Below are 27,931 nucleotides of genomic sequence, written 5' to 3'. Positions count from 1 at the left end.
CTACGCTTTCCAGTCTGAGGGTGGTAATCTTCTACCATATCACCTGTATTTCTTCTAATAGCCAGGCAGTGACACTGTGTCCCAGTGGTTACCTTTTTACCTATACTTCATAAAACATACCATCTTTTTCTTCGGATGATATCAATATTCTAATCTGGGCAATAATAATTATTGTCCTCCTTCCTTTTGCCATCTGATTTTAGAAAACATTCTATTCCTATCTCTAACATCTTTTAACATATGTATACCTGTTTTACTTCATTTATGAGCTTTAAACAGTATCTTTTGATGCTTGCTTACAAAAGATAAAGAAATAACAGTATTTACACTACTTCCCATCTTTTCCTCACCAACTTCTTTTATTTCTTTAAACAGATTTTTGAAATATACTATTTTACTGTAGTATAACACAAATAAAAAAGTGTAAACACTCATACGTGAACAGCTTAATAAGTTATCACAAGATGAATATGCCCAGGTCACCCCTATGCAGATGCAGAGCAAGGGCAACTCAGCACCCAGATGTTCCTATGGCCCCTTCCAATCACCACCTCTCCTCCCGGAGAAGCCCCTGGCTATGGGAACGGGGCCTGGTGTGCCTGAGACGCCCTGGCTGTGGGAATGGGACCTGGTGTGCCTGAGACGCACTTCTGTTGGGCACTACACCTAGGAGAGAGAATGCTGGGTCAGAGTAGTCCTGAGTTCAGCACTGGTCACTGCCTAACAGTATTGCAAAGTGGTTATTCCAGTTCATCCAGAACCAGCAGCAGAAGAGTTGTCTCACATCCTGACCAACATTTGTTGGTGTATGCCTTTAAAATTTTAACATTAAACATCTAAACTTAGTAGAGTAAAACAGTATATTCTGAGCTGTTTAAAATTAGCCAATGCTGCCTAATTAGGCCCAGGCCCCATGGCTCTCAGCGCCACATGCCACAGAGTAAAGTCTACCTGTGGGCTTCTGGACCTTACCCTGTTCCACTTACTTGTCTTTCCTTGAGCCCACACCACTCTTTTAACTACGGTGATCTTATTCTATAACTTAAGGACATACATGTACTTGACTATAAACTTACGTCCACGGTGGCTGGACTAATCCCTCAGCAGTGTGCGAGGGTTCCCTTTTCTTCACATCCTCGTCAGCATTTGTTCTTGCCTGACTTTTGGATAAAAGCCATTTTAACTGGGGTGAGATGACAGCACACTGTAGTTTTGATCTGCATGTCTCCGATAATCCATGATGCTGAGCACCTTTTCAGATGCCTGTTTACCATTTGCATGTCTTCTTTCGAGAAATGCCCTTTCAGATCCTTTGCCTATTTTTTAACTGAATTACTAGATTTTTTCCAGTTAAGCTGTTTGAGCTCCTTATATATTCTGGTTATCAATCCCTCGCCAATGGGTAGTTTGCAGATATTTTCTCCTGTTCTCTGGGCTGCCTCTTCACTTTGTTGATTGCTTCCTTTGGGTGCAGAAGCTTGTTAACTTGTTGTGACCCCATTTGTCCATTTTTGCCATTGCTTGTAGAGTATTACTCAAGACATCTTTGCCCAGACCAATGTCCTGGCTTCCCCCAATGTTTGCCTTTAGTAGTTCCATAATGTGAGGTCTTAGATTTAAGTCTTTAATCCATTTCGATTTGATTTTTGTACATGGCAAGACACAGGGGTCTAGTTTCATTCTACACAACCACAGACTTTTCTAACAACAACAAAATGCCAGCTTTCTTTCCTTCTCTCTGTACTTCCTCTCAGCTCGCAGCCCTGGCTGGGAGCATCAGTGCAGGAGCGTGTGTGTCTCATCCAGGGGTGTGCTTCCAATATTTCACCCCAAGTATGATGTTTTATTATAAGATTATTCATGCAAACCTTTTTATTGGGTTTTACTTGGTATTAAATGATTTTCTCCATCTATTGAGATGATCATATGATTTTTCCCCTTTAGTTTATAAACATGAATTACAATAATTTTATTAGAATGATAAAAGGGAGGGTTCTATGCTTGGAATAAGCTGAAACTTGTAACACATTATCGTTTTGATCTACCAGTGTGATAATACTGTGGATTTCGCAATCCTTGTTTACAATACTAGGACACAGACAGCAACAAAACCAAATTCCCCAGATGCTCTGTTGTGGCATCAGGTTACTATCTTAGATAACTATATTCAATTCTGTTTGATAAGTAAAAGCAATCCCTACAAATTAAAAGCCAAAATTAAACCACTTAACCCAGCCGTGCAGTGAGTTGGTGGAAGACCTTTATGGGAGCAGAATAATTTCAAGGACATTACCACGTGGAATTTGAATGCTTCTATTCAGTGGAAAAAATTTCGGCAAAAAATTTTTTTAAATTATTAGAATAATAGAAGAAATATTTTTTCCCTCAAAAAAAAAAAACTGTAAAAAAAGTAAAACTATTTTCAAAACTATACGGTTTCCATATCGGTGGCAGCATCGGGATTCTCATTCTGAGACAGTCACACGTATGGGTGCGTGCACGGATGCATTATCATAAGACGGCAAATAATTAAGTATCATCATGTTAGAAACCAAGGTTTTCAACATTGAAGATACCTTGATAAAAAATGAAAGTAAAAGTCCTTTAATCCTACATTTGTATTGTAAAATCACTATAAATTGGTATTTATAGTGTGTGAGAAGAAAAGTGGAAAGAAACAGAAGAGCCATGAGGAGGAGGAGAAGGACCCTTTGGAGTCCCCCACCCAACGGCAGCACAAGGAGGGACATGGCGGCACCAGGGGGTGCAGCCGGCGGGCGCCGCTTCGGTCCCAGCACACACCCGGGGCTCTGTCCCCTTTCCAGGAGGCGACTTGCATGATCTCTTCAGAACTTTCAGGGGACCTCAGGTTGAAATGATGGCTTTGAATATTATCTTGCCTTTTGAACTTAACTAACTTCTCGGATACGGTTTTAGCTTTTGTGTCTCTTTCTGTATCCTTAAGGAAGTCTGAATGGAATGTCCTGAATCAGCATGGACGTGGCCTGTTCATCTGTCCCACTCACTGTGACAGCTAAGTGCCCAAGAGAACCTTCCACTCCCACATGGCCGGCGGATGTGCTATTAGCACAGGGTTAAAATCCGAAGAATTGATTTTGGTCGATTTTTAGACAGTTTAGTAATTCTCTAGAATGGAAGCTTCTCTGGGGCACACGGGCAGTTTTACAAATGGCAGTGGCCAGCATGCACTGAACGCCTACTAAATAAGCGTCATATATCATCACACACGGGTAAGTGACCCTGTGAGGTCATATTCCTTATCACCCATTTTACAGATAAGGAAACGACATCTCAGAGAGGTGAGCCACCCAAAGGCACAAAGTCAGGAAGTTACAGAGTTAGGCAGAATCGTGAGTACGTCTGACTTTACGTTATCCACAGGGTTGCCTGGACGAGGTCCAGGAGCTTCTGTATGCCAACTCGACAACACTTCAGAATTACCGAAATCCGCTCTGAATAATGAGAGCCCTCAGCGATACAAACGTTTCCAAAATACACCAAAGAAATAATTTGTGCTCCCCGTGGAGGACTCTCTAAGCTACATGTGGTCCTCTAACACAGGCTTTAAGGAAAACAATACTCAAAAGTAAAACTAACCGAACTGTACTGAATCATGTCTTTGACAATCCCATGAGTTAGTACCGTCATATGACATTAAAGACAGACACATGCTGAGAAATGCATCGCTGGGTGGTTTTGTCCCTGTGTGAACACCACTGAGTGCCTCACACAAACCTCAGCGGTGCAGCCGCCGACACCCTGGCTATATGGCACAGCCTATGCTCCCAGGCTGCAAACCTGGGCAGCGTGTGACTGTACTAAACACTGTAGGCAACTGTAACACAATGGTAAGTATTTGTGTATCTAACATATCTAAACGTAGAAAAGGTACAGTGAAAATATGGCATTATAATTTTATGGGACCACTGTCATATATGCAGTCTGTCATTGACCAAAACGTTATGTGGCACATGACTGTATCTTGAAAAAGTAAAAGATTATACAGATCATAGAAAATAAAAGAAATCCCATAAACAGCCAAACTTGCTTAATAAATCTGAAAATAACTGTTTAAATACAGAAATTTGGTTCATGTACATATACATGTACATACACACATATATGCATGTACCTGTAAACACACACACATGCAATGCACACACATATACACATACATATATACCTATACATATTATATATACACATATACTTACATTACAGGTATATAAACATACATACACAGTCTCCAACTTAAGATTGTGTGACTTAAGGTTTTTTTTTACTTTAACAACGGGTTTATCAGGGTACAGGTTGAGTATCCTTTATCTGAAATGCCTGGGACCAGAAGTATTTTGAATTTCAGATTTTGCAGTATTTGCATATACACAATGAGATGTCTTGGAGAGGGGACACAAGTCTACACATGAAATTCATTCGTGCTTCATACACAGCTTAAATACATAGTAGCCTGACGGTAAACTTATATATTTTTTATAATTTTCTGCAGGAAACAAAGTTTGTGTACAATAAGCCATCAGAAAGCAAAGGAGTCAGGTGTGTAATTTCCCACTTGTGACGTCTTGTCAGAGATGAAAAAGTTTCAGGTTTAGGAGCTTTTCATATTTCAGATTAGGGATGCTCCATCTGTATTCAATGCACTTTCAATGGAGAAGGTGCTTATTGGGACATAAGCCTGCTGTAAGTTCAGGAGCATCTGTAGGTGCACACGTTTACAAAATGCAGCATGGTGCATGATCCACAAGCTTCCAACCCCAGAGCGATGCACAGTGGAGGCGGCTGTGGAGACTCCGACAGGTGGCGTCGGCATTGTGGCACTTAGTAACGAAAACAGGCAGGAGACTTGTGATTCTCATGAACGTTGCTGTTTTTATTTATTTTGTGAAACAGGATGATGATGACAGTGAGGGTGGCCCCTCTCTCTTTACAACTGTCAGTGATTTCTCGGGACTTCAAACGCAGTATAGGCACATCTCAACCTGTCTGACAATTTTGGCAAGTAAGTTATTTGTTGGCATTTGTGATTATCGTGTGTGGCAAGGAGTTCATTATTCAAATAGATAAATTCACAAGTGTAAAGACCATACCTCAATTTCACGCTGTTTCTTTTTCTCTTCAAACTGTAATCGTCTCTGCAGTTCTTCCAGAGCAGCTCTGTATATTGCATCTTGAGCATTCTGAAGTTCAATAATTTGATCAAACACAGCTCTAAGTTGATTTAAGAGTGCCTGAAAGAGATGACAATGTTTCATGAATAGAGCCTCAACAAGCTAAGTTTCTTAAAACATTGATATTTAGTGAAAAGATATAAAAGATATCAACTAAAATTCCCAAAGTGTTCATTAGCTGTTCATCCATTCCCTCACCACACATATCCTGAACCCTCCTGCCGAGCAGTGCTGCACTGGGCACCAGCAAAACATGCACCACCTGCACCCGTAACAAGAGCAACTGTGACTGCCCGAGTCCCAGGGTGGGCCAGGAGCTCTCTGCAAATCATCTCCAATCCTCACAAGTTTACAAAAATGAAGTTCTGCCCAAATTTCAAAGCTAGATAGCAGGTAGTAATGAGTAAAACTATTCCAAGACTTAAAAACGAATAGGAGCCAGGCACAGTGGCTCACGCCTGTAATCCCAGCACTTTAGGAGGCTGAGGCAGGCGGATCACGAGGTCAGAAGATTGAGACCATCCTGGCTAACACAGTGAAACCCCGTCTCTACCAAAAATACAAAAAATTAGCCGGGCAGGGTGGTGGGCACCTGTAGTCCCAGCTACTCTGGAGGCTGAGGCAGGAGAATGGCATGAACCCAGGAGGCGGAGCTTGCAGTGAGCCGAGATCACGCCACTGCACTCCAGCCTGGGTGACGAGCAAGACTCCATCTCAAAAAAAAAAAAAAAAGAATACGAAAGCATCTCCATTTTTCTATAGATATAGCAAAAGCAGGTAATCAAAAACATGAGTAAAGGCAATACTTAGTAAAATATAAAAAGCAAATTCAGCAAAGTTTTTAAAAAGTGTATCATATTTTATACCAGGAATAAAAGGATACCTTAATATGAGGAAAAAACTCCTAATGTTTTAAACAAATATCAGTGTCACAGCAGGGATCTCCCGTTCATCCCTTATAACTACTGCACAGTAACCTTCAGTAAACAACTACTGTACTTCATTAATCTTTCTCGTAGTGTGGCATGGAAGGCCATAATGAAATCTACAGCACAAAATCATTTACATAAATTAAAAATGTATCCACAGAAAATACCATCTATCTACCCAAGGCCATAGAGCAAACACATTAAAACTGCCGCAAACAGCAGGGAAGGGGGTAGAGGAGGGTGGAATTGGAGTATTGGCAGGGCAGAGGATAAAATTAAACCTAACAAAATATGAGAGGCTTTTCACGGACCACTGATGGCAGTGTGCTATGACTGAAGACAAAGGTTAACTCTACCCTCTGCCATCTTAGGTTTGAAAAAACACACTAACAGTCTGAGGGCAGAGCGGGGATTAATTTCAATAGTGCAGAAGAAAACTGTGATAAAATTCAACACCCACTCATAATTTAAATAAAGCATCTAAGCAAACTAGGAGTAGGGCAGAACCCTCTTAGTTTGACAAAGGTCCTATCAAATGTCTTTGCAAACAAAACAGCCAATGGTGAAGCAACAAAGCATCACTTGAACGTCAGGAATGAGACTGGGATTCCCTTTGTGCTTAGAGTCAGCCTAGCTAACACTCTCAAGTGTGAAAAAGAAGCAAAGGCAGACTGTGTGGAATGAAAGAAACAAAACTGGTTTTATTTATAAAAAATATGTGCCAAGAAAATATTAGACTAGAAAAATTAGAGATCAAAGTAATAAAATCAATACCATTTCAGACCAGCCAAATTTCTCAAATGTAGCAATAAGGTAACAAAAGATTTGCAAGAAGTGTATAGGAGAAAAATGACACAACTGTACTTGAGAAGCATAAAAGAAACCGAGATAACAGGAAAGGTTCCAAGCCTGTGGTTGGGAAGACACAATACAGTCGATTTGGGGAGAAACTAAGAAGTTGAGTTAACTCTATTTTTAACACAATTTTACAGTTAATGAAGACGTTTGCAAAGCCACTTCTCACCACCCATTGTCTAATGGACTAATACTATTCTGCAAAAATATTTTCCGTTATGAAAGGCTGGCGATGCTTTGGTTCAACATTCATTTGCTAAGTCACAGCAGCACCATTCAGAGCTGAACTAATGTCTGATCTCAAGCGAGACAAAGCTGAAATGAGTATTTGCTGACTGGTTTTGGAACAAACGGAAGCAGGAGAACTCGGTATTGGGCAGTGAACAACCCATGCTCTCTTTCACTCACTACAATGCCCTTATGCAAAATCAGGTCTCCAAAGTACATGGCAACAAAAACAATGTGGACTGATTTGGCAAATGACAGAAGGATGTGATCAAGGGATGCTGTTCCTAACATAAAACCACCACATGATTAATGCAGTAAACACATCTTCCATCTTACAAGTTCTCATCTTAGAAGCTGTTCTGTCCTGTTGACAGGATCTTAAATAAGCAACATAAAAGAGACGGTTTAATCTGTTGTTTTTAGTAAAGATTTCTCTAATTTGTTTCTTTATGTAGTCTAATAAAGAATAATTTATTATCTTTGGAAGAGTTAATCTATCTACAAGGTGACCCACTGACATCGACTTCAAGCTCAGGCTGCCAGGCAGGGCTTTGCTGGCAATCTGTCCACATACAGCACCAGGCAAGGCTTTGCTGGCAATCTGTCTGCACAGGGCACCTGCAGGAAGCCGTTCTTTGGCAACCTCAGTGGTACCAATTCACTCCAATTCACAGTTTCTCTCAACAATGCACAAACAAAAACCACAAAAACAGGCACAGACTCCAGCTTCAAAATTATATGTATCAGAACCATCCTGGTTTTCTTAGTGAGTGACATAATAAAGATGTTATACTAAAAATTGCTTAGGTCAATAATGGATTGTTTTAATCTGCTTTACATACTGGGTTTCTTTTTATTTAAAAAAAAAAAACTCATTTTAAACAAATCATCAAATTAAGAGTAAAGCCATCAGCAAAGGCAAGTTCAGAAATGATCACGAAGCCTCTGGCATGACTCCTTCAACGACGTCAGGTGGGACCAACACACAAACACCCCACTTCCCAATTTCACAAGAGCACTGTGCTACAGATGGGAAGATTTTTCTCCCCCAGATAGGGTTCTTATCAGTGGAAACTGTCTGGGGCAAAAGCTATGACAAATTTATCTTACACAGAATGTTCATACCTGTAAGTGGGCTAAATCTCCTACATTATCTGTCAGCTGTGTGGAGTGTTACTCATTTGCCACAACTGGACTGATACCAGTATGGGCATAGTCCTCAGTAGTTCAAACATTTTCTGAAATGCATGAAATCTAGTGATTGTAAACACCTCTGTAAAACACACACCCAGGCACAAAATAGCAACTAACACCTACCTGCCAGTCACTATGGTCAACATTATACTTAAATTATATAATTCTTACAAACTATTGAAGAGACTAGGATCACACCCTTTAAAACAGAACACTGGAGTCAAAAGCTATGAAGTGAAACTCAGCCCTCGGTCTACCTGGCTACAGAGCCCGTGTCTGTCTTGCCATGCAACTGCACCGTGAGACAGGCCACGCTGGCCAATGGCACATGAGTCTAGAAACACAGAGGTCCTCAACATGTGCAGACGATGCTCATCGGCATCGACTGAATACAGAGAGGCAACGGCTGGCAGTCACCGTGAAACCTTCTGTGGTTTTAGTCCAGTAACAAGACCAGGGTTAGTAATAGAGGTTTCAAGGGCCTCAAACCTCAAGATGTATATTTCTTTAATTATTAATGATTCTCAAAGTATTTTAAATTATTTTTCTGACATAATTTCCACATACTTATAAAAACATGAAAAACATTCCATGTAGAAGCAGCTTTGATCTGAACCATTTTTTGACATGTTAGTTCTTTAATAACGAAATTCATGGCTGGTTAACCTACATATACTAAAATGTAGATGAAGTAAAGGCCCTGAAGTGGCGTGTTTTCCACTGACAGGCCCCGAGGAGAGTGCAGACCCAGCTGGAGGCAGCCTCTACCAGCCGGAAACGTCTGTGAAGTCACGGAGTTCATGTCAAAAATGCATTTGATATTTGCCCCCTACTTCACAATATATTTGCTTCAAGTGAAAGCAATGTGGTTCCTTCTTGCCCCAGACCGCAGGATAAAAGCAGAACTCCAGGAAGATTTGCCACATGGAACGTGCAACTTTCAGAACATGGACCCTAAAGTAAAAGAATGTTTGCAAAAAATGTCATACATGTTACCATGTGTTTTGTTTCTTTTTTTTTTTTTTGAGACAGAGTCTCACTCTATTGCCCAGGTTGCAGTGCAATGGCATGATCTCAGCTCACTGCAACCTCTGCCTCCCAGGTTCAAGTGATGCTCCTGTCTTAGCCTCCCAAGTAGCTGGGATTACAGGCACACACCACCACTCCCGGCTAGTGTTTCTGTATTTTTAATAGAGACAGGATTTCACCATGTTGGCCAGGCTGGTCTCGAACTTCTGACCTCAGGTGATCCACCCGCCTCGGCCTCCCAAAGTGCTGGGATGACAAGCGTGAGCCACCGTGCCTGGCCTGTTTTGTTCTTATATTGTGTTGCTTATTTTGTTCAGATATTAACCTCAAAACTCATGATTTTCTCTTTTGAATACCACAATAGGATATAATTATATCTAGAAAATGAAAAGGCATTATTATTTCCTACCATTTTTATATCTAGTTTAGAGTATATTCTTGTTTCAGCACTACTGCACTACTGTTGCAATTCTGTTCAGAAACTGTACCTTCAACATTAAACTTGTAATAAAATTATCTGAATTATTACCAAAGTGGCTGCATCAGGGGATTTCTAAGATTCCCTCACTTGACAAGAACCCAAGAAAAGAAGATTATTCTTTTGGTTTCTTATTTCTAAGCAGGTCAGAGTCTTACCCTGGAGTCACCATCCAGCAGGCAGCGGGAGATGATGGTGTCTAAGAACACCTCGTGTGCAGCAATGATGTGATCCAAATCCTGGGCCTGCTGGACTTTGTTCCAAAGCTCATCCCAAGAACATTCAAGCACCTGGGAAACAACAATTTAAAGATGCTAGATAAGCTCATGTTCTTCCTAGTGTAGCATCACTCATAAAATATATACCATCTATGGGAGGCCGAGGCGGGCGGATCACCTGAGATCAGGAGTTCGAAACCAGCCTGGCCAACATGGTGAAACCCCGTCTCTACTAAAAATACAAAAATCAGCTGGGAGTGATGGTGGGTGCCTGTAATCCCAGCTACTCAGGAGTCTGAGGCTGGAGAATTGCTTGAACCCAGAAGGGGGAGGTTGCAGTGAGCTGATATCATGCCATTGCACTCCAGCCTAGGCAATAGCAAGATTCCATCTCAAAAAAAAAAGAAAAAAAAAATATATATATATATACACACACATACACACACACACACACACACACACACACATATATACACCCACATATATATATACCATGTAAAAGCCAAGACATGACTTATTGAAACTAAAATCAACACAGTGACCGACGTGTACCTCAAATGTGATGTAATACTGCATCTGATGAATGAAATGGACCATCTCAGAGGCCAAAACATGACACTGGTGCAGCACCCCCGAGAACTCTGCAAGGGAAGAGCTGACATCAGAGGTGCACTGCAGGTACGCTTACCAACAACGTGCTGCTCTCCCTTACCCACCTGCAAGCTATCTGAAAACAAAAAATCAGCCATTTAAATTCTTGACCCCTTAACAGGAAACAAGCTCTCCGTAAGCAATTGCTGAGCAGTTGAAGCTAAACGAGAACTGAGCTATGTAACCAAGCAGCACTGTACTACTTTACCTAATAGGAGCCCAATAAGGAATACATGAAACAAAATATAATTGTATTTAAACATTAAACACAAAACATTTATTTTATAATAACGCAGTGCACTGAGTAAACAGAAGCTCTGCTTCGTGGCTTTACAATCAGTCTGCCCGCTGTGCGTGAAACATTGACTGTTCCCTTGCTCTTTGGAGATAAAGGTGCTATTTCTTTAAGGCACCGACTGTGGCCTTACCGCCTGTGAGAAAGAGGAGCCTCGAGGGAAGTCAGGGACGAGCTCAGACTCTCCTTTTATCCTTTAGGAGATCACAAACCATCACCAGGCTGGAAGGTCACCACAGAGCACAGTTCTCTGCTCATACTTTTAATTTTCTTTTCAAAGACTATGGCAGCATATTGTTATACTAATGTATGTGATGGCTCAAATCAGAGCTAGGCCCATCAGTGAGGTGATTACAAATCAGAGCTAGGCCCATCGGTGAGGTGATTACAAAAAGGCTTTGCAGCACAGGTCAGCTTGGACATGTTTTGTTACTGCTTCAAATACCCTCAATGAGTTACCTCGATAACGAGATCGAGACTTGCTACTCATGCAGTTATGTGAGACGTCAGTCTTGCCTCTTCTCAAGAGAGTAGAGCAGTAGTGGGACTTAAGCCTCTTTATAGAGGTGTGTAAAAATAACAATGGCAATGCAAACTCTCTAAAACACTCTTTCTGTAAGTTGAAGATTAACTGACACCTTGCAGTTTTGCTGTCTTGGTTTAACACTTGACAGCCTGGTCAGTAGAGAAAAGTGGGAGAGGAGGAGACAGAATTCTAAGCCTTACAAAAATGTAAATCCTTAAACAGATGATCAACTTATACAAGCATGAAATATGTATGTGAACTGCATGAACGCTGTCCGAAAGCACAGATTCCACTAACAGGCAGCATCACCACCCAACCCTCGCGCCCGGTCTCCAGGGACGTGCCGTGCACCAGGGAAAGGAGGAGGGCGCACTGCAGAGGGGGACACTCCTCACCTCCCTGGTGCCTGGGCCTAGGGAAGGGGCTAGAATTCTCAAACACAGAGGCTAGCCAGAGAGGTGTAAAGCAGACATCAATATACATTATATACCAGCACTTACCTAAATGAAATATATGGCAGCCAGTAAGAAAGATGTTTAAAAAAAAAATTTCAAAAGACAAAAAAAGAACTTGCTTTTAAAGAGGCAGAAGAATTTTTAGTTAGGGATCATTGATGGCAGACTTAGACTATGCACCTTTCAGAAGGAGCAAATTCATTTTTTAAAGAGAGGGATGACACACTGTCCCTCAGGCAATGAACAGGCAGGAGGTGGCAACCTAACCAACCAGGAGCTCCAAAGGGCCCTCGTCCACATCCACGTGCCACCCAGCGCCTCACAAGGGAACACACCCACTCAAGGGCTCAAGCGCCTCCCCTGCCAATGGCTATGACTGATGTATCAGAGGCATATCCAAGATATACTTACAAAGTTCACAACTCTGCAAAGAATCCTCAGCGCTCCTTACATGGCCCCGCAGACACTTAAACACAGTGAACTATAGTGTCCACAGCCATGAGATGCACTTTCAGCTCTAACACCCTCAGAAGAGACTGAGTTGCCCTCAGACCTGTGACATCTGCCTAGCATCTGTACTCATGAGGCTTCCTGCAAACCTGTGACATGTGCCCAGCATCTGTACTCACGGGGCTTCTGGCAGACCCGGGACATGTGCCGGGCATCTGTACTCACGAGGTTCCTGCAGCACAGAGTGCGCTCCACATACCCCAAGAATCCTTCTTGCCATTAGGAATCTACAACCCACAGATATGGTCAACGTGTATCCGAAGAAAGGGTTCAGCTTTGAGGTTCATCTGAAATCCTAGAATTATGAGTGTACTCTTCCCTACTAAAACTATAAATAGAGTCTAAGATTTCTAATCGAATAATACTCAAAACCCCTCAAACTACAATTACTTTTCAATGTAAAGGGGCATAATAACGTGCTGTTTTAAGTGATGTTCAGCCATGTTATGGTTTCAGTAAGATTCTAAGGAAAATACCACTTACACTGAATTTTAGGTTTTAATGCAGAGCTCAGATGAGAGGACTGTGTCTTCCCCCACTGAAGTCACTGGACTATAACAGAAAGCCTACAGCCAGTCTTCCCTGGAGAACGGTGAGTATTTAAAACATTCTACAGGTGCACAGAGCGTACATAGATTTGTCCTCAAGATATTTCTCGGATGTGATTTAATTCTCTCCAGTGCAGCAAAGTTACATGAAATAGTTTAGAAACCACTGGTGGAAGGTTTTTGTATTTTTATGTTAATATTATCACAGAACTCTGGTGGATCTTTTCATTGGGAAATAAAGTCACGAATTCTACAAGTCACAAGCCACGACTCGCAGGTCTCACCCTGACATCGACGTCTCCATCAACCCTTCCCGGGTACATGCTCAGTGTGACCCTAAAATTGAGCTGTGCACCTGTGCACAGTGAGTACAGTCTGTTTTATTTTCTACCTTTTCAAGCAACTATCCAGGTTATACTTATCCACCCTGACCTCTTTCAGAGGAGGTTTAAGCCGACTGACAAAACTGTAGATTTCATCGAAAAATGAAAGGTGAAACTTCACCTATAAGTTTACCTTCACCTAAAAATGTGAAGCCGGCTACTATCAGCACTTTCTCTGAGGGACTCTAGATTTGTTACAGAAGCAGAAAAATTTTTTGTGGCTATTCTCCATTTTCTAGCCCCTGCTGGGTGCTCCGCGCGTGACAGAAGCAGCTCAGTCCCATGAACGCTCAGGGCTGTGCTGCTCTGCTCCGCCTGCATTTCTGAGGCTTCCTCCAGAGTTCTTTTCAGGGTCAGTCAAGCCAGCAGCATCTGAGCAATATGCCGGTTTTTCATGGCACGAATATGCCTTTGCCAACATCTTCTACATTTCACTGTTGCTCTATTAAGAAACCAGGAATTTTTTTCCCTGGCTTCAAATCAATCTGAAAGTAGATACAAAGTGATTAGTGATTAAATCACTAATTCTATTTCAGAATCTCTGATTTTCTTGAGTGTACAATTTCTCTGATTAATGCTCTAGATTCTTTAATGTCACACTGGGAAATAAAAATGCTACTGAATGGCCACAAAACAGAACAAACACATCTACCAAACAACACTGTGATGCAACGCTCAGTGCCACCTAAACTCCTGACATCCCACTCCAGCCCATCCCAGTGCTGCCCGGGACCTTCCCCTTCTCTCCCTCACTCCCAGCCTCACCATCCCGCAGCCCTGGCTCCACCAGGTTCGCACTGCTTCGCTGTCTTGGTCTCAGCTCTGCCTGCATCCCTCATGCCTCCCAGTCACTCCAAGCCTGCCTCTCCCTCCTAGCATGCCCTTAAAGGCTAACCCGTACCCCTCACTCCGAATCCATCTGTTCCTCCTCTGTGATTTTCAGCCTCCACTTCCTTCTCCATATGGGCATTTTAAACAGCCTCCCAACAAACAAAGCATCTAACTTCGTTAGAAGTTTTGACTTTGATTTTGCCCAACTCTTCCATAGTATGTCTTTAAATTTTCAGATGCTATACGGCAGCTCAGAAGGGGTCTGTTAGCTGAAAAGGTATCGTGCACCACGACAGACAGGTCTACAGCCCCCGCCCCAACCCCGTCTTCCTCCTAGCCATGCCACCTGTGAGACTGCAGTTCCCACTCACTGATGTCCCTTCTGCATTCCACTCCACAACTTCAAGTATATCCAGGCTGATGACATCTAAAACATTTACCTCTAGATCTATCTTAAGTTTAAGATCAGTCTAATTAATGGCCTCACAAGGTATCCTAAAAAATATCTCAAATTAGCGTATTTGAATGGAATCACTATCCCCCCAAAAGAAGCTCTTCCTCCAGTGCTCCCTGGGTGATAAAAGATGCCACCACCCACCAGGTCCTCAAGTCAGAGACTCAGGTGCCACTGAGATTCCAACCACCTCCTGGCCTCCGTACACGCATCACCTGGTCCTGCTGACGCCACAGGCCAAGTCGCCCTGAAATCCATTCCCTTCCCTCCAGCCCCGCGGCTGCTGTAACCATAAAGGTCAACGTCACTGCGCACGGATTATTACAACTGGCTGCCCTGCTAACCGCCACGGTCGCACCCCAGGTTCATTATTCTCAATGACCTGAATCCAGACCTTCAGGACGTGCTCCCGGTTGGGCTCCCCAGCCTCATGTTGGCAGCACAGTCCCCCTCCCCAGCTTTGCCAAACATGCTGCTCTCCTCCCCACTGACCCAAACAGCTCATCCTCACTTGTCAGGGGCCAGGCTGGACACTATCACCTCTGGAGCCTTCTGGAACCACCCACATCTGTCAGATGCCTCATTTAAACATTCCCATGCCACTTGGATTTTCCTGTATTGACTGACTGTAAGTTCCTGTGTAAATGTCTGCTCTGCCCTAACAGGCCACAAGCTGCTTAGTCACAGGGAGCTGGTTTGTCACACCGTCACTGGGAACCAGCAACAGAGAGCACTAAGTGGGCCCTCAATGATGATTTCCTGAAAAAATGCGTGATTTGGACACTCAACGTCAGAGCAGGCAGTCTGCATTCCTCCAGATCTTGAGTACTCAAACTCACACCTTTCAAAAGGTTTCTATAAGCAAGGTCAATTTAGCAACAATATGAATATAGGTGTTCTTTCCTTTTACAGTCTTAAAGTAGTACCAGTGAATATAGTTCTCCTTCTAGAAAAATCACCTTTGACTGTGTCTACAATGAGTACAGAGGACAGCATCTCCAATGGTCTTCTCTTAAGACAAAGCCCTGTGACAGTGAGAGACATCTGGTTGCTGCTGTGAGGATGCTGCTACTGAAAAGAAACCTGGTGAAATCATCCACATGACAGAAGTCTGAAATCCCTACAATACCACAATTATTTTTCTTTCCCAAATGAGAGATTAAACACTATAGAAAATAGTATTTCTGAACTTCTACTTGCTCTAAGGCTGTAATGACTATGAACTCAATTCACAAGGCACAACTAGTCCTTTAGTTCCTAAAAAATTCCATTTACTCCTGCCAACATGCCTAGGATCTCTTTACCCAGCACTCTGAATATATATTTTAGGAACGTGTTTTAAATGTGTTTTTATGGCTGACCCACAAGTAACTATACAATTACAAGAATCCCAAAAGCAAAGCAATATTGGCAATAAGGTCCAATGAATACAGGAGGCACACCTCCTGCAGGGCCGACGCCACACTGGACCGCCAACACACAAAATTGGGTGGCCACTGTCTCCTCCCACTTGGGCAGGAGCTAAGCAACAGGCTCTTCTGTAGTTCTCCACTGACCCCTAAAGGCTGTCGAAAGAACTTCAAGTTTGACTCAAACACTGGCTCTTAAGGACTAGTTCAGGCAGACGACACCTTCCACCAGAACCCCCTCACATCCGGAGATGCCCCTAGAGATAGCACTGAGTAGTGCTGAACATTGTATTTGTTTTTTTTAGAAAATACCTTAAAACAATTAGTTCACAATTTCAAAATCACCTCCTCAACCCATATTTATAGTGACGCTACTGTATTTAAAAGTGACCTTATCAAAGTACCCATCTGATTTATTTTTCTCAAGACTAAGGATCCAAACGACATTTGTTAAGAACTAGGATTGTTTTCAAAGTCTCTAACCACCTGTAAGGATCTCATCCTTACATCATCTGCATTCCTGCTCTTCCAGGCAAGTAACCATGGCAATGGTGAACTTGGGGGCACCCACCACAGGCGGGTGCTGTTCCAAGTACTTTCACTCAGACTTAATCCTGACAACACTAGGAAGTAAGTGCCATCAACACCTCATCCCCCAGATGAGGAAACTGAGGCAGAAGATCAAGAAATCAGCTGAGGCCATACAATCTCAGAGACAGGTGGTAGGGTGGGGACGCCCCCAGACAATGTAGCTCTAGCACCTACAGCTCAGCTTAAAGTTTCTATCAGTTGGAGCCAGGCACAGAGAATTTTTTTTATCTGTATTTGTATGTTTCACTAAGGATCCAAAAGACTTTTGTTAAGTATCTTTTGGATCCTTAGTGAAACACAGGAATGATGAGTGAAACATACAACGAATACAGCAAGCTCACAGCCTGCAGGGCTGAGGCCACACACTAAGGATATAAAACACAGGATACAAAAACACAGATGGATACACACAGAAATTTTTAAAGAGAAAAATTTCAACTCATCTTTTATCATTCACTGAGTCTAAGACACTGTCATTTGTAAGATGAATCGTTACTATATGAATCATCAAGAAAATAAAACAGTTGCCAATCACACTGACAGACACCCTGACCACAGTCCTGTGCGGGAAACACCCTCTGAACCCACTGCTCAGATGCGCCCCTCACGGGACACTGCTGGCCCGCGGGCACCTGCCTTTCCTGGGAAGATAAAATCTGCGGTGCTGCTTTACATGGAAAGGTGGTATTTTGGTTCTTCTCTCAATATAATTATGTGCTTCATGGATTTCAAATTTATGCTCCACTGCTACTTCTACACTTTTCTGCAAACACAGTAACTTTTCATTTCAAAACAGAGCCAGGGTGGAGCCAGGGTGCAATCTTTTTGAAGGCAATGAACCACAGCTGTGGCCAGTACTAAAGGCTATGCTGCCGGAGCACAGAGACCAGCTCCAGTCACCAAGAGGAGCTGGGGCCAGGTTTACACAGCTGCAGGCAACAGGAGCCCTGCAGCTCAACAGACTTTAAGACACATTGAGAACATGAAAACAATGTGTATCTTAGAAGTAATAAAATATGTTTGAAAGGAAAACCAAAACAAAATGTAGTATGAGCTGTTAAACCTTGATTTATCTTATTTTTCAATATGTTGGGCCTAAACCAAATGTGGGCCAATCCAACCTTTTCAGATTCTGGGTCTCAGGCTGCTCTCCAGTATACACTAGGAAGGTTTGACTGTGGTATCTCCAAAGTGCCTTCTACTTGAAAGCTTCCTAATTGTAAGGGACCTGCTGGTTTAGATGTGGCCCCATCAAGCTATTGCCATGGCCAGACCCTGCTCTTCGACACCTACCCCACGAAGCCTCGTCTAGACACTCACTTTCTCGAGAGCACATTTCATTCAGTGGGATTAGAAAAGATAAAGGAAAACCTGTAACTTGCTATCATTATATTTTAGACAAGAAATACTTTAGTGTCCAGTGTACAAGCTCTAATTTTAAAATGTAGTAGTATTTACATCTCATTTTAAGCGAGTGGAGTTCCATTATCTTCAACAGTGACTGAGCACAGTAGCTCACGCCCATAACCCCAGAACTTTGGGAGGCCAAGGCGGGCGGATCACTTGAGGCCAGGAGTTCGAGGCCAGCCTGGCCAACACAGTGAAACCCCATCTCTACTACAAATATTAACACAAAAAATTAGCTGGGCATGGTGCACACGCCTGTAATCCCAGCTACTGAGGAGGCTGAGGCATGAGAATCGCTTGATCCTGGGAGGCGGAGTTTGTAGTGAGCTGAGATCACACCACTGTACTCCAGCCTGGGCGACAGAGCAAGGCTCTGCCTCAAAAAAAAAAAAAAAACCTCGGGCACAGTGGCTCACGCCTATAATTCCAGTACTGGGGGAGGCCGAGGTGGGCAGATCACGTTAGGCCAGGAGCTTGAGGCCAGCCTGGACAACATGGTGAAATCCCATCTCTTCTAAAACTACAAAAAAATTAGCCAGACGATGTGGCAGGCACCTGTAATTCTAGCTACTCAGGAGGCTGAGGCAGGAGAGCAGCTTGAATCTGGGAAGTGGAGGTTGCAGTGAGCCAAAATCACACCACTGCACTCCAGCCTGGGTGACAGAGTGAGATTCCATCTCAAAAAAAAGGGTAAACATAAATCTCCACAACCACTGTTCCCTGAGAACTTCAGGGACCATTTCAGAGAATTAATATTCTCTTAAGAGCCCTCTAAAAACTCACTGTCTAAACATTAATTTTTGTCTCAGATGAGTAAGTTAATGTCTTAAAAACCAGAGGAAAACAAAGAAAGTGTTATTTCTGAATCAGACTTCTACTGGAACCTAACTACGTAAATTTCATCTGGATTCTTCATGAAAGATGAACGCATCCTTGTTTTCCCTCAAGAACGTAAGAGATCGATTTTATTTCTAATAAAGACCAAAAGCAAATTATTTCAATGCCACTGTTTTGAAAGGGGAAAGGGAGGGAAGCTGAAAGAGAAAGAAAAAGCCTCCATTCGTTCCGTCCCCACCCCACACAGAGGCTGAGAAAGAATACAGGCTCAGTTACCTGTATTGGTCTATTTCATTTTGTGAAATGTTATCTGAAACATGAATTTAGTTTCCAGTAGTAGAAATATTTTTTAGATTAACTGAATCTAACAAACCATTTTAGTATTAGCTGCTGTGTTTTGTCCAGCTGACTGGCAAATACATAAAAAACTGCTACCATCCAGGATTGGTAAAGGCAGGAAGAGCAGACAATCTTACATGAGGAATAGGTGTGATCTTCCTGGTAGACCATGATCAAAAACTCTTGTCCCCAGCAAAGCACTTTCACATGTAACTACTTACTGCACACGATGGAGCAAGTTATTACTTAGACGAATATTGTTAAAACACTAGGGTGATAACTGTTGACACTTTAAGTAAGACTAAGCTGTCCTTTGCACACCACACCCGTACGAGGCCCCGTGGCAGCTGTTGATGGGAGCTCTCTACAGGGTCCATGTGTAATCTGCTTTAGATTTATAATTAGCAGGACATTTCTAACGGGCTGGATTAGCAAGATCAGCTAGCTGATTTCTGCTCATGAAGTCGCTTGGCCATGAACTACTTTAAAATACTTTTTTATTAAAGGTAAGAACACAGACACCCCAACAGAAACACAGGTAAAACAATTCCTGAAAAAGGGAATATGGTAGTCCCCCATACAGTTTCTCTTTATGCTGTTCGTCACCTGCTGTCAACAGCAGTCCAAAAATAGTACATGGAAAATCCCAGAAATAAACAATTCATAAGTTTTCAATTGAGCGCTGTTCTCAGTAGTAATGAAATCTCACACCATCCTGCTCCATCCTAGCCAGGAAGTTCATCAACCCTTTGTCCAGCAAATTCACGGCGTATACACTACCGCCCCCTTCGTCACTCAGTAGCTGTCTCAGTTATCAGGTCAACAGATCACGAGAAAAAAAGGTGAGTATAGTACAGTGAGATCTTTTGAGAGAGACATAACACCCACATAATGTTTGTTATAGTACGATGTTAAAATAATTCTATTTTGTCATTAGTTATTGCTGTTAATCACTTAATGTGCCTAACATATAAGTTAAACTTTATCATAGGTAAGTACATATGGGGAAAAGCAGTATATGTAAGGTTTGATACTATCTGAGGTTTCAGGCATCCATGGGGTAGGGGGGAGGGTCTTAGAATATATCCCCTGTAGATAAAGGGAATACTACATAATACAGCAAAACAAAGAAAAAAGAGGCCAGGCCTGGTGGCTCATGCCTGTAATCCCAGCACTCTGGAAGGCCAAGGTGGGAGGATCACTTGAGCGCAGGAATTTGAGGCTAGCCTGGGCAAAAATGGGGACCCCATCTTAAAAATAAAAGTGCTTACCCTCATCAATCATTTTAAAAGCATAACATTTAAAAAGCATAAAAGTTGAAATGAACTTCCATTTTCACCTATGAACTGATAATTTATTTGAATTAATAGCCAGTGTTAGCAAAAACAGTGATATAGACAACTTTCCACAATACGATCTGGGCTTACTGAGATATGAACTAAATTGGTGCACATATCCCAAAAAGTGATCTGATAATATCAATACAGTTAAAATACGAATACTTAGTAAGTAAAAAGTCAAACTAAAATTCAAACTGTTAAGCAAGCAGTTCCACTTCTATCTATTCTCAAGAAATACTCAGAGAGGCATATCAAGATGCATTTACAAAAACATGCATGGCATTATTTATATTAGCAAAAAACTGGAGGAAAAAACATGTCCAAAGAGAAATGATGAAATGATATGTACATGAGGTAATATCGTGCTATTAAAAATGGTTCAGAAAAAGTTTCAATAGCGAGGGGGAAGGCTCAGCAAAAGAAGCTGGAGTTAAACTCTGTGAAGCAGGATCCTAGCGATATAAATAAATTTTATAAATAATAAAATATACATTTTCCCATACATAGAAAACTGATCAAAAAATTTATTAGTTATCTCCAACTAGAAAACAAAACTCATTATTGATATTCAATACAGTAAGAGAAGAGCAAATTGATACAGATGTTGCTAAACTGATAATCAGATCAGAAAACTGTAGCGCGATCAGCCCATATTTCAAGTTGGTATGGAGCTCAGCCTTCGCAGAGGCTTATTTTGACATGTGACAATGACAGCATCAGTTTGGCCTAAATTCACTATAAGACGCTGCCTCGTGAAGGGGGCAGCCAGGAACTGATCTACTCAGTGGTATTCATAAGAAGACAGAGGGAAGGAAAAGTGTAGGCAACTAAGTACATATCCAGTTAAAACAACTCTGAGCGAGGGATCCCGCAACTGTGGCGAGAAGGAAGGTGTGAAACCGTGGAGAAAGGAGACCCACAGAGCCCCAGGCGTGCATGCAGTCCTCTCAGCACGGCCCTCCTCCCGCCTCCCCACCCGCCCGTGGCAGCACATTCACAAAAAGGGCACCCAGCCCGCAGTCATCACTGCCTTTAAAAGAAAATCTCTCCTTTGCTTCCCTCTCAGCTAATTCGGAGGATTCCTACCATTCATTCCCCACTACAGTCAAGTATCAACACCTAGTAAAAACTGACAGTTCTACGTGTCAGTGTTGGCTCAGACAGGCAACTCCCTGCCTCACAGCCTTTGGCGGGGGTCACTATTCTGGATCTCTGGCAGCTGCTCAGGGACCAGCCTCTGAGCTGGTAAAGAAGCAGAGATCATGAACTGCTTTCTCCAAACAACTGCTCTCTTTTTATTCCTAATAATTACTTTTCACCAAAGGATTAAAGGCATGTACCATTTAGTTCTTCTTTAGAGACGTACCTACTGAAATATTTTCTCAACGGTTCTGACCAAATCAATTTTATATAAAGACCTCAAAATTACTTGTAATTTAAGTCATTCAATGTTTATTGGGGGCTGGACGCTGCTGGGAGTGTGTGCGGACCTGTGATCGCACAGAGGGCTCACCTGGCATGTTTCTCAGGAGCTTTGCATTGCACATGTGTCCCTTCCGTATGTCGGTGAGAATGTATTCCATCCGCTTCGCCCTCCAGAGGAAGTTAAATACTCTTAGGTAGTGGCTCATACATTCTCGAGTAAACACCTGGGATAACAGCAGAAGACGAGTTTATAGTATTCCCACATAAGAATCCTCTCAGTACAGGTCTCAATCTTTTTTTTCAAAAGGTACATTTTAGCAAACTATCATAATATAACAACCACACTGATGACTTACATGCTAGGCAGCATGCTAAGCAAACTCACGGGAACAGAAAGCAGGGAAACAGAGGCCTAATGTTACACAACTTGCAAACAGTTTATCAGGATTTTCAATCCATTTTAGACTAGCCTAAGCCTAATCTAAAATGTGGACTCTTCACTACAACTCCCCCCAGCCCGCCTGAGGGATCCGTGAGGCAGGGGTGCACTTTCTTCTGTAACAGTAGCTCCTAAGGGTGGTGAATCTCATGGAAGGTAGGCCTAGAAGAATCTCCAGTCTGAAAAGAATCCTTCAGGTTACTTTTCACCGATTTACTTTTATTTTGGGTTTTTGTGGGGTTTTTTTGAGATAAGAGTCTCACTCTGTCACCCAGGCTGGAGTGCAGTGGTAAGAGCTCGGCTCACTGCAACCTCCGCCTCCTGGGTTCAAGGGATTCTCATGCCTCAGCCTCCCGAGTAGCCAGGATTACAGGTGTGTGCCACCATGCCCAGCTAATTTTTGTATTTTTCAGGAGAGATGTGTTTTTGCCATGTTAGCCAGGCTGGTCTCAAACTCCTACCCTCAGGTGATAGATTTGCCTTTTTAAAATAAATCTATGATATAAACTTTTTTCCTTGAGTCCTTCTACTAAAGTAGGGCTTTACAAACCTAAACATTTAACAATACTGCATAAGCAATTGTTTATGTACATGGCATGACACCTTTGACACTCTTAATAAGATCTGTAATACTATGAAATAATTATCTCCTCTCTAGGCAATGTTCAGTTTACCTATTTGTCAAGGCACTCAGACTTTCTGAAATAACCGATGCAATTATCTGTACTATGATATCTTTTATGCTATGAAAATAATATATAATGCATGCAAATTAACAAGGCAAGAGATATGAAAGTTGCTAATTTAAATAATTTGTTAAGGTCAGGCACAGTGGCTTATGCCTGTAATCCCAGCACTTTGGGAGGGAGGCAGGTGGATCACCTGAGGTCAGGAGTTTGAGACCAGCCTGGCCAACATGGTGAAACCCCATCTCTACTAAAAACACAACAATTAGCCAGGCATGGTGGCTCGTGCCTATAATCCCAGCTACCTGGGAGGCTGAGGCAGGAGAATCGCTTGAATCCGAGAGGCGGAGGTTGAAGTGAGCCAAGATCGTGCCATTGCATTCCAGCCTTGGTGCCAGAAGGAGACTCCGTGTCAAAAATAAATTAAATAAATAATTTGTTAAAATATCACACTGCTTTTTGCATTGTAACTATTTTAAATTGGTTAGGACATAAGTCAAAAGAGAAAAAGCTAATTTGAATATGATGAGAAATTAAATTTAAGAGAAGCTATACCCTTAAAATACAGTAGCTTTGATCAATAAAGGTTACACACCAGGAATTTATGTGTAAAAGGGAAATTGCACCAGCAGTTCCCATCTCACTGTAGACAGGAGAGACACACTTACCAGAGGCAGGTTTCTTACCCCCAAGAGGAAAGAGGGTGAGTGTGCCCTGACGCAATTATTTCAGCAGCGTGATGTGCACCCTGAGAGGCGGGCAAACAGCACAAAGCAGGCTCTACCAGAACCACTAAGAAAAAATTTTAGAGCCCAACTATATTCCTTCTCAACAAAATACTTTTCCCAATACCTCAAAGAAATGCAATGTCCTTCCTTCAGGATTTCAGATACAAAAATGACTGAAGTAAGTTTAGAGGGGTATCTTGGTAAAGGAAATTTATTCAAGTCTGAATACTTTCAAAATGAGCACTAAAAAGAGGCACTTTAACTGCAGGCATGTAAAAAGACAGCTTTCCTGGTCAGCCTTTTACAATGTGGTAACTGTTATGTAGGTAAAGGCACTATGAACAAAGTACAGCTGTTTCCTCATTGGTTTAAATGAATACTAAATACCAAATTTTAGCTAAGTAGTAAAAACATGATTCCCCTAAAATACACTTTACAGTTCCTTTCAAATTATCCTCAACTAGTTGCTACAGTCTAATAATGGAACAAAATGAACAGTCCATTTATTAAGGAGTTGCTGAAACCTATGATAGAACAATGATATTTTTAAGAATTTTTAAAATGATAGAGCATTTCAGTACTCATTAATAATCATTTAAAACACACACAATTTTGGCTTAAGTATTTATTCAATGAGTATATCTTAGATGTCGAGTGATCACTTGAATTAGAAGTCCCCAGAGAAGAAAGTTAATTTCAAACAAAATGTTTAACAATCTTAACAGCTGTAAATACTATAAAATGATGCAGGATAATCTTACAGTTGCAATTGGTCCGTCAACATGATAGTCAAGGCTGAAGACATCCCATCCAGTGTCACCTGGAGAGACCTAACAACAGAAACAAACACATAATTGCAAGACCTTAAGCTTATTGCTGAAGAACTTGTTGACGCAAAGAAAAAGCAGTAAAATAATGCCCCGTTGTTAAAAACTGCTCAGCAATTCTGAATGCATCTTCTGGTTAACTACTACAACCTCACCAGTTAGGCAATAATGGGCACACAGTAGGTGCTCTGCAAACATCTGGCAAGGAATGGTATATTTCTGAATGAATATTGTGAATATGTGTTTAAAATTCATCACCATTTGCTTACAACGAAAACCCACTGCCTCTAAATATGTCCCAAATCCTTAGTTATTCCAAGATGACTCTTGCAATATTTTAAGAAAACCAACCATTCTGCTAATGATCTTTCATCACAACTAAGTAAAGAGTGGGTTTATGTTAATACCCATACCCTTAAAGGAAAGTCATGGCCTACCAAACAGAAACTAAAAACATCAATTTCCTGATAAATATCATCATACACCATGTCTTGTGCTCCTGCTGGATTTACTATGAGAAGAAAGCTCCATTTTCTAAGCATCTGTGATGTGCTACCCAGCACAGGGCAAGGGTGTCATGCATTTTCTCCAACTTAAGTCTAGCAGCCCTGCAAGGCTCCCTGCTGCAAGATGGGCAAACAGAGACCCAGATGGTGTAGAGGGAGGAGATGTGCTGACCAGAGAGTAACAAGTGACAAAGTGGAGTTCCTACTCAGGCTGCCCAGTTTCCAGAAAGATAACGGCTAGCTGTGCCTGAAATAACATGGAAAACACTTGCAGGCCGGGCGCGGTGGCTCAAGCCTGTAATCCCAGCACTTTGGGAGGCCGAGACGGGCGGATCACGAGGTCAGGAGATCGAGACCATCCTGGCTAACACAGTGAAACCCCGTCTCTACTAAAAAATACAAAAAAAAAAAAAACTAGCCAGGCAAGGTGGCGGGTGCCTGTAGTCCCAGCTACTCAGAGGCTGAGGCAGGAGAATGGCATAAATCCGGGAGGCGGAGCTTGCAGTGAGCTGAGAACTGGCCACTGCACTCCAGCCCGGGCAACAGAGCGAGACTTCATCTCAAAAAATAAAAATAAAAAATAAAAAATAAAAAAAAAAAAGGAAAACACTTGCTAGAACACCCCAGCCCAGTGGGTCCTCAGCGCCAGGACGGCGTTCCCAACACGCAGAGACGCAGTACCTCCAGCAGCCGCACGTCCAGCCTTCGCAGGATCTCAGGACTGTCAAACTGTGCGTTGGTGGCTCTGACAGCGGTTTCTAGAATTCCAGTCAAGTTATGCTGATACAAAGTTGTAGCTGGACGGACAAGTTCTGGTCTTAACAAATTTTTTAAAAATTAAAGAAAGTATTACTTCAATTCTTAATGAACTTTAAAAAACGTATAAACTATAAAAAGTAAGGGTTCAAATTATAAAAACTCGAAAGACAAATGGGACCAATACAATAATGTGGCAACGAAAGCTTCAGAGCATTAACTGTAAACAGGGCTTACTAATTATTGTGGAGTTACATTTCTTTAAAATCTCAAAAATACTGATTTTGGCCAGGAACATTTGTTCAATCCTGTAATCCCAGCACTTTGGGAGGCCGAGGTGGGTAGATCACCTGAGGTCAGGCGTTTGAGACCAGCCTGGCCAACACAGTGAAATCCCATCTCTACCAAAAATACAAAAATTAGCCGTGCATGGTGGCGGGCGCCTGTAATCCCAGCTACTCGGGAGGCTGAGGCAGGAGAATCGCTTGAACCCAGGAGGTAGAGGTTGCAGTGAGCTGAGATCGCGCCACTGCACTCCAGCCTGGGCGACAGAGCGAGACTCCATCTCAGCTTAAATTGAAAGTACTTAAATGTGCTATACATGTTAACAAAGTTTTCAAACTTTAGGCTGGCCTATGAGTAGCATGAGCTGATATAATTTCATTTTAGACCCAATGGGAGGAGGAGAGGTCTCTATTGAATCAAAGCAATTAGGTATATGGAGGTCATGATTCCAAAGGGCCAAGAACCACTACACTTCCAGCAAGCATTTCTTGAGGGTTACTGATATCTGCTCTTATAAATATGAAGCTAACACGTCTCTAATTAGGAGGTTACCAAGTTAAGAACATCACTAATCAACTCAGGTAGACACGAAAGCTCTACAAAACGCAGGGCAGCGACAAGGTGAAAAAGACACAAAATGTCAAATAAACCTAAAAACTAGGAACTTAAAATACGACATGAGGAGAAATGAATTTTTCACTTTAAAGGAAGCATTGTGACACTTTCAACATTAAGATTGGGCACAAGGCAAATGCATTCAGCCGGCTCTATGATGTGACCTATGACACCATCAGGGTCCTCCAAACCTCACTTTGGCTCCTCATCTCCAGCGGCACCAACTCACCCACATACACACCCATGGCATTAGAGAACATTTCCCCTTTAAAAGCTCATCACCACTCATAATTCAAACAGGTGCTGACCTCATCATGGCCAGCATTTACTGTACTAGTGAACCTTCTTTTCTTACAAACCTGTTAGCAGACATCAGCTGTGACTAAGGCATGAGCATGTCGCAAGCCAGCTATGGCTGTGTATGCCTCAAAAAGCCATATGAGTTTTCACAGAGGAGACTGGCTTCCGGCTAGAAGGTAAGATGTAAGAGCTTGCACGTCTCAAACAGTGGTTCTCAATGTGTAGTCCCCACAAACGCAGCATCACCGGCAGCTGGAACTTGCTGGAAATGCAAATCCTCCACCCCACACCTGAAAATCTCATTCTCTGAATTGGGCCCACAAGCAAGCTTTCTAATCTGCAATCCACTGAAACTTGAGGACCTGAGGCCCTAAAACAGTTGCTTGGGCAGCACTGGCAGGGTTTAAAGGTAAGTTATGATTTTGTGTCTTTTGTTTTTTTTTTGAAACAGAGTCTCGCTCTGTCGCCCAGGCTGGAGTGCAGTGGCCGGATCTCAGCTCACTGCAAGCTCTGTCTCCCAGGTTCACGCCATTCTCCTGCCTCAGCCTCCCGAGTAGCTGGGACTACAGGCGCCCGCCACCACGCCTGGCTAGTTTTTTTGTACTTTTTAGTAGAGACGGGGTTTCACTGTGTTAGCCAGGATGGTCTTG

The 27,931-nt window shown here is 42.3% G+C and overlaps 1 protein-coding gene across 1 annotated transcript in view; it reads right to left on the bottom strand.

The window, feature by feature from the left end:
• Nucleotides 1-27,931, bottom strand: part of TUBGCP3 (tubulin gamma complex associated protein 3) — a 94,907-nt gene that overhangs the window by 6,893 nt on the left and 60,083 nt on the right. Inside the window, exons 15-20 of the mRNA XM_033177213.1 lie at nt 26,007-26,142; nt 24,754-24,822; nt 22,228-22,363; nt 10,691-10,779; nt 10,079-10,210; nt 5,127-5,267 (exon numbers count right to left, since the gene is read on the bottom strand). Coding sequence (XP_033033104.1) covers nt 5,127-5,267; nt 10,079-10,210; nt 10,691-10,779; nt 22,228-22,363; nt 24,754-24,822; nt 26,007-26,142 — 703 coding nt within the window. The remainder of the gene's footprint in view (nt 1-5,126; nt 5,268-10,078; nt 10,211-10,690; nt 10,780-22,227; nt 22,364-24,753; nt 24,823-26,006; nt 26,143-27,931) is intronic.

This window comes from Trachypithecus francoisi, unplaced genomic scaffold, assembly GCF_009764315.1.
Source record: "Trachypithecus francoisi isolate TF-2019V2 unplaced genomic scaffold, Tfra_2.0 Lachesis_group18, whole genome shotgun sequence".
NCBI classification, from domain to species: Eukaryota; Metazoa; Chordata; class Mammalia; order Primates; family Cercopithecidae; genus Trachypithecus; species Trachypithecus francoisi.
Note: the sequence above shows the minus strand (reverse complement) of the source record. Positions and strands in the feature narration are given on the sequence as shown.